At 41.8% G+C, this 17,658-nt stretch overlaps 1 protein-coding gene across 7 annotated transcripts in view; it reads left to right on the plus strand.

The window, feature by feature from the left end:
• LOC143291208 (uncharacterized) overlaps positions 1–17,658 on the plus strand; it is a 101,259-nt gene that overhangs the window by 13,404 nt on the left and 70,197 nt on the right. For 5 of the 7 annotated variants that reach the window (XM_076600954.1, XM_076600958.1, XM_076600957.1 and 2 more), the window contains exons 6-13: positions 502–675; positions 4,788–4,878; positions 5,614–5,690; positions 6,170–6,256; positions 12,385–12,561; positions 13,170–13,317; positions 13,810–13,923; positions 17,129–17,244. In XM_076600954.1, the coding sequence (XP_076457069.1) occupies positions 502–675; positions 4,788–4,878; positions 5,614–5,690; positions 6,170–6,256; positions 12,385–12,561; positions 13,170–13,317; positions 13,810–13,923; positions 17,129–17,244 (984 nt within the window). The remainder of the gene's footprint in view (positions 1–501; positions 676–4,787; positions 4,879–5,613; positions 5,691–6,169; positions 6,257–12,384; positions 12,562–13,169; positions 13,318–13,809; positions 13,924–17,128; positions 17,245–17,658) is intronic. The other 2 variants (XM_076600955.1, XM_076600961.1) reach the window with 2 other exon arrangements.

Genomic DNA, 17,658 nt, shown 5'->3' on the forward strand with positions numbered 1-17,658 from the left:
TGAACATGGATATATATAATATTTCTTTGGGATAAATTTTTCACGAAGAACACACAAAACGGGGCATTTCAAAACAAAGTGTACTTCATCTTCTATCGACTCTTTACACAATGGACAAAAGAGATCAGAATTGTGTACATTTTTATATCGGTACCTGGAGAGAGAGAGAGAGAGAGAGAGAGAGAGACTGCTATGCCAAGCTTAAGTCTGCAACGCTTTGAGCACAGTGCCCCATTGAGTTTTAGACTGCTGTGTTTTGAGTGCAGAATGCTCTGCTGAGCTTTAGACTGCTGCGTTGTCAGCTCACAATAAACATGCTGTACTGAATAACGGAAATTTTCCGAAAAGTACTTGCTGATTTTTTGAAAATTTCTTTTAACATGACTTTACCATGGCTCTGCAGCAGGAAAGGCCAGTTTTAGTCAGTGTTCACAGTCTCTTTCATGATGATGATTATTGTTTGTTGTTGCTGTTGTTCTTATTGAGATGGTATGATTCCAGGAAAAGACGAGAGAGCAGCGCGAAGCTGATCTGATTCCGAAAGTGTCAGAGGCTCTGAAGTTTGGCATTGACGTGATCGACCAAGCCTTTGAGAAGCTGGACGCGCACGTCGCCGACTCTGATTCAGAGGATGAGGACACCAGCTACAAAGTGGATCCTTTACTGGAAGCAAAGGTGGGGTCTTTGTTTTGCTGAATGAAAAAAGGTGTTTTTATTTTTTGGGGGGCGGGAGGAGTTTAACACATAAAGGCCAAAAACATGAGAATGTGTTGCATGCACATGCAGGCACCCACACACATGCACAATCATATGTGTGCACACAAAGAAGCATTTACACACACACACACACACACACAGTCTGCGTGCTCAAATGCTTAAACATGTACATGCATGCACATATGCACACACATACACACACACACACACACACACACACACACACACATACACACACATACACACCCACACACACCCCACACCACGCCACACTAAACATACCACACACACACTGTCTGTTCCATTTTCTGTGACCCGGTTACAGAGTCATTCAGTAATAGTTTGTAGTTAACAATGCTTTTTTAGATGCAAAGTTAGGCAACCACTGGCAAAGTGAAAAAGATGACTCAAAAATTGTTGGCTAATGATGGTGTCAATGTACAAGGTTTTGCAGTTCTTGCTTTGGTGTCTGTGGTTTGTCTTTGGCATCCTCTGTGGTGTGCTGTTGGTATTAACTGTGGTGTGCTGTTGGTATTAACTGTGGTGTGCTGTTGGTATTAACTGTGGTGTGCTGTTGGTATTAACTGTGGTGTGCTGTTGGTATTAACTGTGGTGTGCTGTTGGTATTAACTGTGGTGTGCTGTTGGTATTAACTGTGGTGTGCTGTTGGTATTAACTGTGGTGTGCTGTTGGTATTAACTGTGGTGTGCTGTTGGTATTAACTCTGGTGTGCTGTTGGTATTAACTGTGGTGTGCTGTTGGTATTAAGTGTGGTGTGCTGTTGGTATTAACTGTGATGTGCTGTCGGTATTAACTGTAGTGTGCTGTTGGTATTAACTGTGGTGTGCTGTTGGTATTAACTGTGGTGTGCTGTTGGTATTAACTGTGATGTGCTGTCGGTATTAACTGTAGTGTGCTGTTGGTATTAACTGTGCTGTGCTGTTGGTATTAACTTTGATGTGCTGTTGGTATTAACTGTGGTGTGCTGTTGGTATTAACTGTGGTGTGCTGTTGGTATTAACTGTGGTGTGCTGTTGGTATTAACTGTAGTGTGCTGTTGGTATTAACTGTGGTGTGCTGTTGGTATTAACTGTGGTGTGCTGTTGGTATTAACTGTGATGTGCTGTTGGTATTAACTGTGGTGTGCTGTTGGTATTAACTGTGATGTGCTGTTGGTATTAACTGTGGTGTGCTGTTGGTATTAACTGTGATGTGCTGTTGGTATTAACTCTGGTGTGCTGTTGGTATTAACTGTGGTGTGCTGTTGGTATTAACTGTGGTGTGCTGTTGGTATTAACTGTGGTGTGCTGTTGGTATTAACTGTGGTGTGCTGTTGGTATTAACTGTGGTGTGCTGTTGGTATTAACTGTGGTGTGCTGTTGGTATTAACTGTGATGTACTGTTGGTATTAACTGCGTGTGCTGTTGGTATTAACTGTGGTGTGCTGTTGGTATTAACTCTGGTGTGCTGTCGGTATTAACTGTGGTGTGCTGTTGGTATTGATTGTGGTGTGCTGTTGGTATTAACTGTGATGTGCTGTTGGTATTAACTGTGATGTTCTGTTGGTATTAACTGTGAGGTATTAACTGTGGTGTGCTGTTGGTATTAACTGTGATGTGCTGTTGGTATTAACTGTGATGTTCTGTTGGTATTAACTGTGAGGTATTAACTGTGGTGTTCTGTTGGTATTAACTGTGAGGTATTAACTGTGGTGTGCTGTTGGTATTAACTGTGGTGTGCTGTTGGTATTAACTGTGATGTCCTGTTGGTATTAACTGTGATGTCCTGTTGGTATTAACTGTGGTGTGCTGTTGGTATTAACTGTGATGTACTGTTGGTATTAATTGTGGTGTGCTGTTGGTATTAACTGTGGTGTGCTGTTGGTATTAACTGTGGTGTGCTGTCGGTATTAACTGTGGTGTGCTGTCGGTATTAACTGTGGTGTGCTGTTGGTATTAACTGTGGTGTGCTGTTGGTATTGATTGTGGTGTGCTGTTGGTATTAACTGTGGTGTGCTGTTGGTATTAACTGTGGTGTGCTGTTGGTATTGATTGTGGTGTGCTGTTGGTATTAACTGTGGTGTGTGCTGTCGGTATTAACTGTGGTGTGCTGTTGGTATTGATTGTGGTGTGCTGTTGGTATTAACTGTGGTGTGTGCTGTCGGTATTAACTGTGGTGTGCTGTTGGTATTAACTGTGGTGTGCTGTTGGTATTAACTGTGGTGTGCTGTTGGTATTAACTGTGATGTGCTGTTGGTATTAACTGTGGTGTGCTGTTGGTATTAACTGTGATGTGCTGTTGGTATTAACTGTGGTGTGCTGTTGGTATTAACTGTGATGTGCTGTTGGTATTAACTGTGGTGTGCTGTTGGTATTAACTGTGATGTGCTGTTGGTATTAACTGTGGTGTGTTGTTGGTATTAACTGTGGTGTGCTGTTGGTATTAACTGTGGTGTGCTGTCGGTATTAACTGTGGTGTGCTGTCGGTATTAACTGTGGTGTGCTGTTGGTATTAACTGTGGTGTACTGTTGGTATTAACTGCGTGTGCGGTTGGTATTAACTGTGGTGTGCTGTTGGTATTAACTGTGGTGTGCTGTTGGTATTAACTCTGGTGTGCTGTTGGTATTAACTGTGGTGTGCTGTTGGTATTGATTGTGGTGTGCTGTTGGTATTAACTGCGTGTGCGGTTGGTATTAACTGTGATGTGCTGTTGGTATTAACTGTGGTGTGCTGTTGGTATTAACTGTGGTGTGCTGTTGGTATTAACTGTGATGTGCGGTTGGTATTAACTTTGATGTGCTGTTGGTATTAACTGTGATGTGCTGTTGGTATTAACTGTGATGTACTGTTGGTATTAACTGTGGTGTGTTGTTGGTATTAACTGTGGTGTGCTGTTGGTATTAACTGTGATGTGCTGTTGGTATTAACTGTGATGTGCTGTTGGTATTAACTGTGATGTACTGTTGGTATTAACTGCGTGTGCGGTTGGTATTAACTGTGGTGTGTTGTTGGTATTAACTGTGGTGTACTGTTGGTATTAACTGTGATGTCCTGTTGGTATTAACTGTGATGTTCTGTTGGTATTAACTGTGAGGTATTAACTGTGGTGTGCTGTTGGTATTAACTGTGAGGTATTAACTGTGGTGTGCTGTTGGTATTAACTGTGATGTTCTGTTGGTATTAACTGTGAGGTATTAACTGTGGTGTGCTGTTGGTATTAACTGTGGTGTGCTGTTGGTATTAACTGTGATGTCCTGTTGGTATTAACTGTGATGTCCTGTTGGTATTAACTGTGATGTACTGTTGGTATTAATTGTGGTATGCTGTTGGTATTAACTGTGGTGTGCTGTTGGTATTAACTGTGGTGTGCTGTTATTAACTGTGGTGTGCTGTTATTAATTGTGGTGTGCTGTTGGTATTAACTGTGGTGTGCTGTTATTAACTGTGGTGTGCTGTTATTAATTGTGGTGTGCTGTTGGTATTAACTGTGGTGTGCTGTTGGTATTAACTGTGATGTGCTGTTGGTATTAACTGTGGTGTGCTGTTGGTATTAACTGTGGTGTGCTGTTGGTATTAACTGTGGTGTGCTGTTGGTATTAACTGTGGTGTGCTGTTGGTATTAACTGTGATGTGCTGTTGGTATTAACTGTGATGTGCTGTTGGTATTAACTGTGGTGTGCTGTCGGTATTAACTGTGGTGTGCTGTTGGTATTGATTGTGGTGTGCTGTTGGTATTAACTTATCAGGCCCAGCACCCAAGCGCTGCTCTGACATCAGAATTTGGCATGTTAAAAAAAAACGTTTTTACATGCATGAATCACAAAGAAAAGGAACTGACTTGTACTATATTTCTGGATGTGCCCAAAGGTAATTTTCAGGAAAAATTATATTTACTGTGTTTGTTTTTTTCTGCATCAGTATGGCATGGAAACCTGTCAAGGCTGTAAACTACCCATGGTTCAGTGGGTTAATGTGAAGTGATTTAATTATAATGTAGTTATAATATAGTTACACCCCCCCCCCCCCCTTCTTTTTCAAGTGCTTATGGTGTAATTGTTATCTCATCCCAGGACCCCTATGTGACTCGAACCCTGCCATGTCTGATTGGGTCTCCGATGTTTCTTCAAGACGACAATGTTGGCCTCATGGAGGACGTGTCTGGTATGGTGTCTGTTTTGATTTCATTTTTTACTCCTCAGTGTATGCTGGTTAATGATGAGACTTCATCCTGTTTGAAGATGACTGTGTGTGCATGCAGGATTTGGTTTTGTGGTCTGTAGTGGAGGAGGAGATTTGGCTTAAAGTTGTGGAGAAGACAGTTTGACTTACGAAGTCACTGAGGCAAAGACCTGGCTGAAAGTAGTGCAGAAAAAGACTTGGCTTTAACCCCTTGCCTGCTGCTGATGAGTCTGTTGGTCAGTGAAGGGCTGTCAGCTCACTGAGATAGAATGCAGCTCACAGGTCAGGCTGCTAGTCACCATTCTTGATCTGAACTTCTTTGTCTTAGGGTTTCATTACTTTTGTTTGGCACATTCAGTTTCTGCCACTAAAAATTACTCAGTAGTATACTATCTGCTCTTCAAGTTTATACCACACTGACCTCACTTCATCCAAGATACAGCAGTCAATGGGTTACAATAAAGGAAGAAGGGATTATGATCAAAGTAACAGATAAAAAGCTTTGGCTTAAAGAAATGGGGGAAAAAGAGTGTGTGTATGTGTGTGTGTGTGTGTGTGTGTGTGTTTGTGTGTTTCTTTCTTTTAGGGGCTTAGTATTGTTGGACAAAACACTGTTGTTAGAAGGGAGTATTCCAAAATGCATTTTGCCTGTTTTCTTTTCTCCTTTAGCTAAGAAAAGTGGTGATGATGACCTTGCATTTTTTCCTACCTTCCTAGATGATGAAGGAGAATCGGACCATGGCAGTATCAGTGAAAGTGAAGATGAAAAGAAAGACGAGGAATCGGAGACTGAGGTGAGATTGTTCACATCCATGACACATCATGGGGTGCTTGCTTGGTTGGTTTGATTTGCATGGTTGGTTGTTTTTGATCTGTGTGCATGGACAGTTTCAACAGTTTGAACAGATTCTTTTCTTTTTGTTACTTTCTTTGGATGTTTTAGACCAGAAGTAGTTGGGTTTTTTTCCTTTAGTTTATTCATTTCACATATATATGTATCTATATGTATATGTTTTTTTGGGGGAGGGGGGTGTGCACAAAGTGTACAGAAATTTAAAATTATGAACTTGAAGCAGATGGAAACAGAGAAACTGGACTGCAGAAACTCCCCCAAAAGAATTCTATGCAATAGTTTGAAGAATGCTTTTCCGGTACTTTCCATTCTGACTTCCTAGTGAGTCCTGTGGTTAGACTCACAGACTCTGCATGATGTGTTTTTCTCCAAGTCGACAGGGAACACATGTTGACTTGTGAGTCCTGTGTCCTTTTGTAGTACTCTGACAGTGAAGAAGAGCGAGGGAAGCCTCCTTCGCCATCCAAAGCTAAAAAGGTGCACGACTCGGATGAGTCTGAAACGGAGGTAACACCATGGCACTGGCTTGTAATCGGATGTCACACCGCTTTTTTTTCTTTCTTATATCATTGCCTCTGTATGTGTGTGTGTGTGTTTGTGTCTGAAATGAAGGTAACAATTTGGCACTGGCTTGTAAGTGGATGTCACAGTTTTTTTGTTTTTTGTTGTTTTTTTCTTGTGTCGTTGCCTCTGTATGTGTGTGTGTGTGTGTGTGTGGCTAAAATGGAGGTAACAACATAGCACTGGCTTGTAATTAGATGTCACAGTCCTTTTTTTTTCTTATGTCATTGCGTTTGTATTGTGTCTCTTTTTTTCATGTCAGTCTGCACCTTTTTGTCAACCTTTTGTGTGCATAAATGTGTGTACACGGGTGTATGTGTCTCTCCCCTGCACCGGGTCCCCACTTTCAGTATTGTTCAGAACTGCCTATTCCCATCTCTGTTAAATCTCAAGGCTCTAACATATGTTTTGTATGTAAGAATGGTGCAGATTTAAACTGAAAATTTTATTGCCCATTTACAAGAACGAAAATTCAGTTTTTGACATAAACGAAAAAAATGTACATCTTAAGCACAGTTAAGAAAATAATCGTGTTAAGCTATATATAGTTGTTAAGTTGTTAGTGGAATGTGTGTTTCCTCTCATATTTGATGACTTATTCATTGCATACTCTTATTTTTTTATATTTTATTTTTATTTTTCATTCATATGCCTGTTTGTTTCTGATAACTGGTCTCTTTTGCCCCTTGTTCCTTTCTTGTGCATGTACTTCTGTAAACTGTTGATATATTGTCAGAAATGGCAATTAAAAAAAAAAAGTTAAAGAAAAAGATTCAATGAATTTGTAAAAATCAAATAAATAAATAACTTTTAAAAGGAGACCCACGGAGCAGTCACTGCCTTGTGTGTAAAAAGAGGGCGCTGGTCAGGGATGCACAGGAGAGGTAACCTACTTCGGGAGGTTATCGGCCGTAGCTACTTTCGTTTTATCCGCATAGGCGGGTAGTACTTTGCACAGGACAGGAATCAGACCCCTGCTGGAGTCTGCACTAGTGGGTCACGGTAAGTATGTTACTTAAACGTAATTTTAGGAAGACAATTTTCTTTCAAAAGGAGACCCACGGAGCAGGGTCAGTGCCTTGTGTGTGTGCTTGTTCACAGCACATGATGATAACTTGTGGGCGCTGCAGAGGTTCTGACTAACACACTGAGCTGCTTTCAGTTTAGCTTTGGGATGAAGGGTTGTTAGGCGCCGCTTCCTCGCAGTCCCACGCTTTCTTGCTCATTGACTAAAGAGAAAGCCTGGATGGGGCGCCCCTACACTTTCTGTCACGTTACGAGAAAGCGTGGGATTGAGAGAAAGCATGGTCATTCCCCTAACTCACTTTCTCACTGTTGTGAGAAAGTGTGAGATTGCAAGAAGGCAGGGGATTGTGCGAAAGCATGGGATCGCTTGATTTTCCAAATGCTGCTTAAGTGTGCAGAGGTGTCTCTATAGGGAGCAGGTTTTCAAACCAGTTTTTTTAAAAGGTATTTTTGAGTATGACTTTTGTTGTCAAAGATACTTTTTTGAAAACCTTATTACAGAAACACTTTGCAGAACATATTTTTCAAATGCTTGTTATGTTAAATGTTACTGAAGATATATTAGAAAATAGATTTTCAAACACTTACTCAAAATGTACTTAAAAGGCAGCTTTAGAGAACAGATTTCCAAGTGTTTTTTACAAAAGATACTTTGGAGAATAAATTTTTGAATGCTTATTATAAAAAAAGATTTCTTAATTATCATTTTGAAGGAGACTTTTGAGAAAAGATTTTTGAAATTTATTGAAAAAGAAAGAAAGAAGAAAAAAAATGTTTGGAAGAACAAAAAGTCAGGTCGTGTTCCCATAGAGTTTAATTCTTTCTCTCAAAGCACACATATACATATACTCCTGAGTACAAAATAGCTTTGAAATAAATGCATTCATATTCACTCCATGACTGTGACTGTGAAGTTTATTGGCTCTCTGGTTTACCATTATTTGGAAAAACAACTGATTTGGGGGGAGGGGAGTGCTGCAAAAAAAGTAGCTAAAAACATGGAACAGAATTGAACTTGAACAAACATTTGAAAAATGCACTGTACGTGTCATGGACACTAGTCACAAGCACTAGAGCATGTGCATGTATGATCCCACAAGTATGTATGCACAAGTATGCTCACACACACGCACACTCACACTCACACACACACACACACACACACACACACACACACACACACACACACACACAATGCAAGCTAACTTGCACACTTGGGTGCATTCTAGGTGTCGCTGCTGGCACATAATTGTTATCAGGAACAGCTTTACAAACAAATAAATATTAAACTTGAAGTTGTGTTAAAGTACAATGCTTTATCGACTTGTATCAGAGTGCTTTTAAAATAGTGTTCAGATTCATCTGATAAGTAAGTGAAAAGATGACAGAGAGAGAGAGAAATGCATGGATATATCTCACTCATGTGCACACACACACACACACACATGCTCACACACACATACATGCACACACATATGTACACACACACTCACATATGTAGTCACTGCCTACTTTGCGAGACTCGAAATAAAAGAGGAAATATATGTTTTTACATGTGAATATATTTCACTCAGTTTTTGTTGTTTTTGTGTTTGTTACCCACAGTTTCCTTCAATAGCCCACCCCACCCCCCCTTTCCCCTACAAGCACCCCCCACCCCCCCACCCCACCCAGTGGTTTTGTTGTTAATCACCTTGTGCCCTCTGTCAGTACAACAGCCCTTTGCCTCCGTGTGTTTCACAAATATCTCAGTCAGTGTCTGTTCATTTCAGTGTATGGACGTTACCCTCGTGGTGTCTTCTTCCTTTCCTTTCCTGTCTTGTCTTTCTGAGTTCATGGGCTGCAGCTCCCATCGGCCCTCACCGGCTGGCTGTTACCTGTATGACCGTTTTTATCCATCAGGAGGAAGGTGGCAGAATTGGTGAGACCCTTGCCTGCCAGTACGTTGTCTGTGAGAGTCTGGTTCGAATCCTGGTCTATCACTTCCTCCCAAGTTTGACAGCAGAATCAAACTGAGCGTCTGGATGAGATAAGCCGAGGTCCCTTGTGTTGCACTCATTTTGTGCACTGAAAAATAACCCATGGCAACATAAGTGTTGTCCTTTGGCAAAATTTCGGAGAAGAAATCCACTCTATAGGCACACAAATATATATATAATTATGCATGCACTAAAGGTCTGACAAGCGCATTGGGTTATGCTACTATCACTGTATCAGGCGTCTGCCGAGCAGATGTGGTGTAGCGTACATGGATTTGTCTGAATGATGCGATGCCTCCTTGAGAAACTGAAATGAAAATTTTACCTGGCCATTAAGGCAGCTGTTGTCCACTTTGGGGGATGTGTATGTTAGGTATGTTCAAGTTTCCATAACCCAGCAAATGCTGACATGTATTTCAGGATTGTTAATGCATGTGTTAAATCTTCTGCATGTGCATACACACAAAGGGGGTGAAGGCGCTAGCTGGTCTGTATCAGTGCATGTATGTTGAATTGGGAGATTGTGAAAATCTGATTTCCACCCTAAATCCACAAGGTGCTGACAAGACTTTCGGATTAAAAGGCCATTACTGTAACCGTCCAGTGACCGTGCCTGTCACTTTTTTTGTTTTTCCATAGGTCTTACTCTTTTCTTGTCAACTGTCTTCCATTTTCATCCATCTTTTTATGCAAGATTATGTGTTACATAATAGTGATATATAATGGTAATGCCCAGGTTTGATTTTAGATCATTGCATATCAAGACTTTACCCACACACATGCTATCATTTACACTTGCCTGTGGAATATTGTCAGAAAACATGTATGTATGTATGCACGTGTGTGTGTGTGTGTGTGTGTGTGTGTGCATCTGCTTGTAGGCGTATGGATATGTATCTTTTCATTGTCATATGTATGTAAACATGTATTTATGCTCATAAGTTGATGAGAACTTGAGGTTTTATTACAAGTGGTATAATTTGGGTGTATGCTTTTTTTCTGTTTTTTTCTCTGAGTGTGAGTGAGAGAGAGTGAGAGAGAGAGAGTAGTGAAAATCAAAGGAAAGATTTTATTTTCAGACAGTACAAAGTAAGCAACAATTGTTGTTTTTTTCATCCAGTGTGTGTGCATGTGTTTGTTTGTGTGATGTACTACCATCTATATTACTATTATTAGTGCTAGTTGTAGCATGGTTGTGAAAGTTGTGCTATTCATTTGATTTTTTGAGTTTGTATGTGTGCTTGCTTTTATATGTGTATTATGGTTGTCTTTCTCTTCATTTATCAGCCTCGAAAGTGAAAGTTTATATTTAGAGTTGGACAAATGAATTTATGGAGGAGAAAAGCATTTTCTTCTGTTTCATGCGAATGCTGCTGTTTCTGTCACATAAGACCAGATTTGAAACACAAGAAGAATAATTCATTTGAGCACATGGAGCTTTACAAATCTCAGACCTGTGTGTATTTTCGTGTGTTCAGAATATTTGAGCGTGGAAATAAGAATGCCAACAGTGATCAGCCACTCTCTGGTGCAGCGGTTAGTCTCATATTGACTGCTGGGATGTTGTGGGTGTGGTTCCTGTCGATGCTTTATTTTGTTCAGTGTGGAAATGGAGAGTCCTCACTATGGCTTGGCTTCAGTCCAGGACTTGTGCAGAAAGAAAGGGCTGCTCAGTCTTCAGGGTTGTATTGTATTGTATTGTATTGTATTGTATTGTATTACTTTTTTGTCCTGGCAGATTTCTGTGTGTACCCGGTTGCACTCCATGGGGAGAACATGTCTCCACAATGTAGTTTTTTTTTTGTTTTGTTTTTTCTGTCTGCAAGTTTATTTGTTTTTGTTTTGTTTTGTTTTACTATCAAATGGGATATTTCTACAGAATTTTGCCAGGTACAACCATTTTTGTTGCCGTTGGTTCTTTTATATGCAATAAGTGCACGCTGCGCACGGACCCTCAGTTTTTCATCTCATCCGAATGACTAGCATCCAGAGCACCCCTCTAGGTCTAGAAGAGGAGGAAGTGTGGGATCGGAATCGATGCCCTCAGATTCTCTCGCTTCCTATGGGGACATGTCACAGCTGTGCCAGCACCCCTCTTTGCTGCGCTCATCCAGTCTGACTGAGAGCAGAGAATCACAGCGGTGCCACCACCCCTCTTTGCTGCGCTCATCCAGTCTGACTGAGAGCAGAGAATCACAGCGGTGCCACCACCCGTCTTTGCTGCGCTCATCCAGTCTGACTGAGAGCAGAGAATCACAGCGGTGCCACCACCCCTCTTTGCTGCGCTCATCCAGTCTGACTGAGAGCAGAGAATCACAGCGGTGCCACCACCCGTCTTTGCTGCGCTCATCCAGTCTGACTGAGAGCAGAGAATCACAGCGGTGCCACCACCCCTCTTTGCTGCGCTCATCCAGTCTGACTGAGAGCAGAGAACTGTGTCTTGACACCAGCACCACTGCAGTGCATGCTGCCAGAACGTCGATGCTGGCATTCAGCTGCCTTTGGGACTCCTGTCCTCTCTGGGTTTATGACAGTGAGAGAGGCAGACCGAGAAACGCATGGTGAAGAGACCGACAGGCTGACACCAAGATGGGCCTTGCCTGGAGCCAGAGGCAAAGCCACAGGACAGGGGACTGGGGAGGTCTTTGTTGACGGCCTATGAATAATGGATTCTTGTCCCTTAACTGTGAATGGATTTGTTTAGCAATGATAGTAAATAATGACCTCTTGTCCTTTAACTGCTGATGGGTTTAATTAGCCATGATGTGATTCACAAACTCTTGTCCTTTAATTAACAGCCGATGAATTTATTCAGCAGTAATATAAGCAATGAACTCTTGTCCTTTGTAAAGATTTTTTTTTTTTCAAATGAAATAATAAGCTTTTGTCCCTTAACTGTTAACAGATTTATCTATCAATTAGAATTTACTCTTGCCCCTCAACTGTGAATGGACTTTTTTGTTTTTTAATCACTGAAATGAATAATACACTCTTGCCCTTAAACTATGAATGAATTTATGTATCAATAATGTAAAAACTGAACTGACAAAGAAGAAAAACAATTTTCAGAGTGAGGAGGAGAGTGACAGTGAAGGGGACATGTTTGGGACGGCCAACAAAAAGCAGAAAGATTCTGATGATGACGAATCTGAGGAAGATGAGGACAGCGAGGAAGAGGAGGGCGGCGTGAAAGCAGATGACTCGGAGAGTGAGAAAGGTGATGAAGAAGGCAGCGAAAAAGACACGGTGAGGATTTTTATATTATCTCCTTTGTTTGGATTGTAGAGAAAAAGACACCTCTGTCATTGTGAAGATTAAAAATATATATATCGGCCATTTACTGGGAATGAAATTAAGGAGAATGTAATGATATATTATGTGGAAGAACACAAACCTAGCAGTTCAGATGCAAGTCCAAACTATATCTGAATGCTCATGAATGTTTCGAATTTTGGCTTTAGATCCCAGATCAAAGTAATGTTTACTGACTGCAGTCATAAAGCGTATTGCCACATTATCAGCTGATGTAAAGCCTGGAGATGCACTGAACATTGCAACTGAAGTGACAAATGTGTGCAGCAGTACCAACAGCACATATACCTGAAAACATTAAGAATACTACAGTTTCAGACAGTTTTATGCTAGAATACTTACCAACAGCAAAGATAAGACTTCAAAAATGCAAATTTTGAAAAAAATCTTAATTTTGACCCGATTGATGTTTTTTTTTTGAGCATAGCTAGAAATAGCTTGCTGCAGATTTAGCCAGGTTTTTGCATGTTGTGAATATCAGTTAACTGTTAGAGTGTTGAGTCGTGTCTCCCTTGGTGGCACACAACAATCGGTGTGTCCAGCAGGGTCGGCCGAAGAGCGGGGGGGACTTTGCGTCAGAACTTGCGGCCAGACTCGGAGCGGCAGTGCCAAAGCCTCCGTCCCGCCCCCCTGACAGCGAGGAGGAGGGAGAGGCGGATGAGTGGGGGGAGCAAGAGGTCAAGGCCACCCGTGAGTTGTTTGCTTGCACGGGTGTGGGTGTGGCATTCGGACGGATTTAGTTCAGGTCTTGGGACTGTGGGAGTTTGGTTTTGTTGTTGGTGTTGGTGTTGTTGATAATGTTTGTTTGGGAAGGGGGTTGTGGTTCTGTGTGTTTGTGTGTATGTGTGTGCATGTGTGTGTGAGCTTGTGTACATGCATATGTGTAGGCTGCTATGTGTCATCACACACACATGCACACACACAAAAACGCACAAACACAATCACATACAATCATGCTTACAGTCTCTCAAACACTCAGTCACACACACACACACACATGCAATGACTAGCACATGCAGTGACTCACACACACAAACACACACATACACATACATTCAGACACTCAAACGAACACACACACACACACACACACACAAATCCCCTCAAACACTCACAATCACACAGACCATGTTCAGCCACAAAAACCAGAACATTCACAACTCCTACCTTTTTGTTGACCAGGTGCAGACAGCAAAGCCAAAAAGACGGAGGAGAAGAAAGAGAACAAAAAGAAAGAGAAGAAAGGGAAAGGAAAGGGCAAAGGCAAGCATTCCAGATCAGTGGAGGAGGATGGAGGTAAACCGTCAGATGACAGCGTAAGACAGTAGATATGACAAACAGATGTGAGGAAATTCAGATCAGTGGAGGAGGATGGAGGTAAACCGTCAGATGACAGCGTAAGACAGTAGATATGACAAACAGATGTGAGGAAATTCAGATCAGTGGAGGAGGATAGAGGTAAACCGTCAGGTGACAGCGTAAGACAGTAGATATGACAAACAGATGTGAGGAAATCCAGATCAGTGGAGGCGGATGGAGGTCCAGATCAGTGGAGGATGATGGAGGTAAACCGTCAGATGACAGCGTAAGACAGTAGATATGACAAACAGATGTGAGGAAATTCAGATCAGTGGAGGAGGATGGAGGTAAACCGTCAGATGACAGCATAAGACAGTAGATATGACAAACAGATGTGAGGAAATCCAGATCAGTGGAGGAGGATAGAGGTAAACCGTCAGGTGACAGCGTAAGACAGTAGATATGACAAACAGATGTGAGGAAATCCAGATCAGTGGAGGCGGATGGAGGTAAACCGTCAGATGACAGCGTAAGACAGTAGATATGACAAACAGATGTGAGGAAATTCAGATCAGTGGAGGAGGATGGAGGTAAACCGTCAGATGACAGCGTAAGACAGTAGATATGACAAACAGATGTGAGGAAATTCAGATCAGTGGAGGAGGATGGAGGTAAACCGTCAGATGACAGCGTAAGACAGTAGATATGACAAACTGACTGAGATGTGAGGAAATTCAGATCAGTGGAGGATGATGGAGGTAAACCGTCAGATGACAGCGTAAGACAGTAGATATGACAAACAGATGTGAGGAAATTCAGATCAGTGGAGGATGATGGAGGTAAACAGTCAGATAACAGCGTAAGACAGTAAATATGACAAACAGATGTGAGGAAATTCAGATCAGTGGAGGAGGATGGAGGTAAACCGTCAGATGACAGCGTAAGACAGTAGATATGACAAACAGATGTGAGGAAATTCAGATCAGTGGAGGAGGATGGAGGTAAACCGTCAGATGACAGCGTAAGACAGTAGATATGACAAACAGATGTGAGGAAATTCAGATCAGTGGAGGATGATGGAGGTAAACCGTCAGATAACAGTGTAAGACAGTAAATATGACAAACAGAGATGTGAGGAAATTCAAATCACATTGTGTGGTTTATAGCCCTGCTGACCAACCACAAACCAGCCATTTCAGGGTTTTTCGCGCTCAGTCTGTCTGCTTTGTCCACCACACCGACGGGCGCAATAGCCAAGTGGTCAAAGCGTTGGACTGTCAATCTGAGGGTCCCAGGTTCGAATCACGGTGACGGCGCCTGGTGGGTGAAGGGTGGAGATTTTTACGATCTCCCAGGTCAACATATGTGCAGACCTGCTAGTGCCTGAACCCCCTTCGTGTGTATATGCAAGCAGAAGATTGAATACGCACGTTAAAGATCCTGTAATCCATGTCAGCGTTCGGTGGGTTATGGAAACAAGAACATACCCAGCATGCACACCCCCAAAAACGGAGTATGGCTGCCTACATAGCGGGGTAAAAACGGTCATACACGTAAAAGCCCACTCGTGTGCATACGAGTGAACGTGGGAGTTGCAGCCCACGAACGCAGAAGAAGAAGAGGAGGAGAGTCCACCACACCAGCTGAGAGATTTGGCTATACTGCTTCTGATGATTCTGATGACAATTTCTTCCTGCACCAGAGCCTCTGGTGCCTCCTCTTTGTCCTCCCAATCTGTCTCATTTTCTTCTGAAGAGACATGAAATGTAATCAAATCTTCTTCTTCTGTGTTTGTGGGCCGCAACTCCCACGATCTATGAGTGGACTTCCACATGTATGACCATTTTTACCCTGCCATGCAGACTACCATACTCCATTATACGGGGTGAGCATGCTGGGTACGTTCTTGTTTCCAAAACTGCCAAACACCAACATGGGTTGTAGGATCTTTAACCTGTTCATTTGATTCTATGCAAACAAAAACACACAGAGTGGGTTCAGACACTTGCTGGGAGATTAGAAAAATCTCCGTCCTTAACACACCAGGGGATCCAAAACCGGGCATCAAACTCAGGAAACACTGGTAAAAATCCAGCGCTGAAACCATGTGACCACTGCACCTGTCAAATCGAATCAAATGATGTTGCTCATAGCCCAGCTGAGCGCGAAAAACCCTGAAATGGCTGCTTTGTGGTTGGTCATCAGGGCTATAAACCACACAATGTGATTTGACAGTGGGGTTTTGCATTCATTGTCATCTTTTTGCTGCAAAACGTTTAAAAAAAAAAAAAAAGAGAAGGAATCTTTCCAAGATACATGGTGTGAGTGTGAATGAGCTTATCATTTCACTTTGGGTTGTTTGTAAATGGGCACATACACAAATGATAGTTGCAATAAACATTGTGATTGTGGAATAGTGATGTTTTTATTACTTTGTCATTCTCTTTTCTATAATTATATTCAAGTTACATAATTTGTACACATTATTGCGTCGTTATGTAGAAACTAGAAGCTAGTGCCTGAACCCCCTTTGTATACAGAACATTGTATACACACTTTAATGATCCTGTAATCCATGACAGCGTTCAGAAGGTTGTGGAAATTCAAGCTTACTCAGTATGCATGCCTCTGAAAACGGAGTAGGGCTGCATAAGTGGTGGGATAAAATTGCCACACTTAAAAGCCTGGTTGTAGGTACAAGTGAACTTGGGAGCTGCAGCCCATGAACAGTAGAAAACAACAAAGAAAAACATCTAAAACCTGATCAGTTGTAGGGCAATTCAAATTCAAATTCAAATTCCACCCTCCAGTACCCAGTTTGCCCGAACTCGCCATTCACCCCCTCACCCTCCTCCCCTAAGTGGTAACACTCAGACGTAAAAATCGTTACATTCTCCTTAATGTCTACAATCACCAGTATGTGTGATAGGACATTAAACAGAATTCATCATCTCATAGGGGAATGGCAAAATACCTCAGTGGGTGGCCAATACCATTTTTTGATATCATGGTGACATTTGTAGTTTTGTGATTACTTTGAATATTATGCATATGACATGTTTTGTTTTGATGATGGTGATGATGATTATCATGATTGTGGATTTTTGTCATGATATAATTTGTCATTGATATGATTTCTTTTAAACTGTAAATCATGGCAGTACTTTACTTTTGTTGAGGTCTGTTGTTTGACGTTTTCCAGAAGCAGACCTGTTTGGTCAGAGCATGCAGGCAGAGGAAGATGACCTGTTTGGTAAACCAGGGGGCCTCTTTTCCAGCAGCAAAGGATTGTTTGACGACGATGAGGATGACGATGCGGTAAGTGACGGTTTGAAGACGATGATGAACATGATGCTTCACACATCAGTGACGAAACATGTGTACAGCTGTACTCCATCAGTGTTGTGCACCGCTGAGATACAAGTCAACTCTTATCAGTCCTCGAACTTTACACACATTTGCCAACAATAGAGTGACTTCCCATACGAGTATTGGTTCCGTTTCAGAAACTGAATATTGTTTTGCATGTAATTTTTTCAAAGTTTTATGTCCAAATGTTTTTCAAGCAACTTTTGTCGAATGTGGAGATTCTTCGTCTGCTCGATCTTTATTTTACAGCCAAGGTTTCATAGTTAGGCAGTAGATCGCTTTATGGCCAAGGCATTGTAAAGTGTCAGTAGACAATAGCTGATGTTTTGATGGTGGTTTTAGCCAGGGCATAATGTTTAAACA

The sequence above is a fragment of the Babylonia areolata genome, chromosome 16, assembly GCF_041734735.1.
Source record: "Babylonia areolata isolate BAREFJ2019XMU chromosome 16, ASM4173473v1, whole genome shotgun sequence".
In the NCBI taxonomy this organism is placed as follows: domain Eukaryota; kingdom Metazoa; phylum Mollusca; class Gastropoda; order Neogastropoda; family Buccinidae; genus Babylonia; species Babylonia areolata.